General features: G+C 46.7%; 1 protein-coding gene across 1 annotated transcript; it reads right to left on the bottom strand.

The window, feature by feature from the left end:
• Nucleotides 1-382: 382 nt before the first annotated feature.
• OR5BA1 (olfactory receptor family 5 subfamily BA member 1) lies at nucleotides 383-1,342 on the bottom strand. Its single transcript, NM_001388597.1, is given in 1 exon segment — nucleotides 383-1,342. A coding segment is annotated over 1 exon segment (960 nt).
• Between the last annotated feature and the right edge of the window lie 391 nt (nucleotides 1,343-1,733).

Raw genomic sequence — 1,733 nt, 5'->3', positions numbered from 1 at the left:
TTGTGATGAACTGCCAGTAGAGGACTTGGCTTGTGGCTGTGGTGTGCAAGAAACATCCCTGGTTTGGGTGGGGAAGTCCTGATATTAAATACTCTCTTACTAACTGTGCAGCTTTAGGTAACTTATTTTTACCAAGTCACTTGTAAAATGTGATCATCATAACAATGATTGCCTCACAATATGGATGCAAACATTCAACACAATAATGGATAAGAAGATGCTTTTAAAAATTGCAGTTCTCTGTACAAAGAATGATATTTTCTCTTCCTTCCCTACTTTTTCCACCTCCTTCAAAACCAGGGCTGCTCTCTGTTCTGTCAATTCATAATTTGATTTGGAAGATGCTGTGCCTTCCTCATTCCAACAAACAATGTTGCAGGACTCAGCAGGGAAAGATACTGACCTGGAGCTTTCTCTGTAGTGCGTCCTTCACCTCTTTGTTGCGGAGGCTATAGATGAAGGGGTTGAGCATGGGGATTATGATGGTGTAGAACACGGACACTATTTGGCCATTGGTATCATTAGTGGATCCATGAGGCTGGACATAGGTGAAAACCACAGTGCCGTAGAAAATGGCAATGGCCAGGAAGTGGGAGGCACAGGTGGAGAGGGCCTTCTCCCGTCCAGCGGCCGAGCGCATCCTCCCAATGGCCACCAAGACCAAGCTGTAGGAGGTGAGGATGACTGCAGCAGGCAGAAGGGTAACCAGAGCAGAGAAGATATAGAGGACCACTCCTGCTGTGGCTGTGTTGGCACAAGCCAGGCGGAGAAGGGGAGGGATGTCACAGAAGTAGTGTGTTACCTGGTTGGGCCCACAGAAAGGCAGAGCAAAGACGTTCCCAGTCTGGATAGCAGAGTTGGCGCCACCAAATGCATAGGAAGCAGCTACCAGCTGGAGACAGGTCTCCTTGGTCATGATCGAACCATAATGGAGAGGTTGGCAGATGGCCACAAAGCGATCGTAGGCCATGGAGGCCAGCAGGAAGCTCTCAGCTGTCACATGCACCACAAAAAAGGTTAGCTGGACCACACAGCCCTCAAAAGAAATGGTCTTGTCAGAGGCCAGGAAGTTGACCAAGAGCTTGGGTGTGACCACAGAAGAGTAACAAATATCAAGAAAAGAGAGGACACTGAGGAAGAAATACATGGGACTATGGAGACGGGAGTCTGTGAAGATGAGTGCCATCATTCCCAGGTTGCCCATCACTGTCATGGCATAAATGAGCAGAAAGGTTACAAATAGAAGCTGCTGGAGCTCTGGATAGCTGGAGAATCCCAACAAGATGAACTGGGTAACTGGAGTGTGGTTGCCGCTTGCAAGGGCTAGTTCTCCAGGTGTCATCTGCAGAGGTGACAAATGACAATCAGTCAAACAGGTATTACCTGAGCATGTCCACCACTGTGCATAGGACAATGAGGGAGAACACCAAGCAAGTATAAGGCTCTTTGCACAAGAAGCTAATGGGGAGCATCGTGCATGTAGAAAAGACATAACTGTGAAGCCTGACAGACCTGAGTCCTAATTCTGATTATGGCACTAACTAGTTGTGTATCCTTGGATAAGGTATGGATGAGCTTTAGTCTTCCTGACATAAAATGAAAAAAAATATGCCTACTTTTTAGGGTTGCTGCATGGCCTAAATGAGTAAGTGAATGTACAACATCTGAATGTCTGGGACATAGTAGGTGATCAATAAATTATGAGTCCTCTTCCCCAATTTCTAGTGCCTGTA

The sequence above is a fragment of the Canis lupus genome, chromosome 18 (genome assembly GCF_011100685.1).
Source record: "Canis lupus familiaris isolate Mischka breed German Shepherd chromosome 18, alternate assembly UU_Cfam_GSD_1.0, whole genome shotgun sequence".
Classification (NCBI taxonomy): domain Eukaryota; kingdom Metazoa; phylum Chordata; class Mammalia; order Carnivora; family Canidae; genus Canis; species Canis lupus.
The sequence above is the reverse complement of the archived record's forward strand: the minus strand, read 5'-3'. Positions and strand labels throughout refer to the sequence as shown.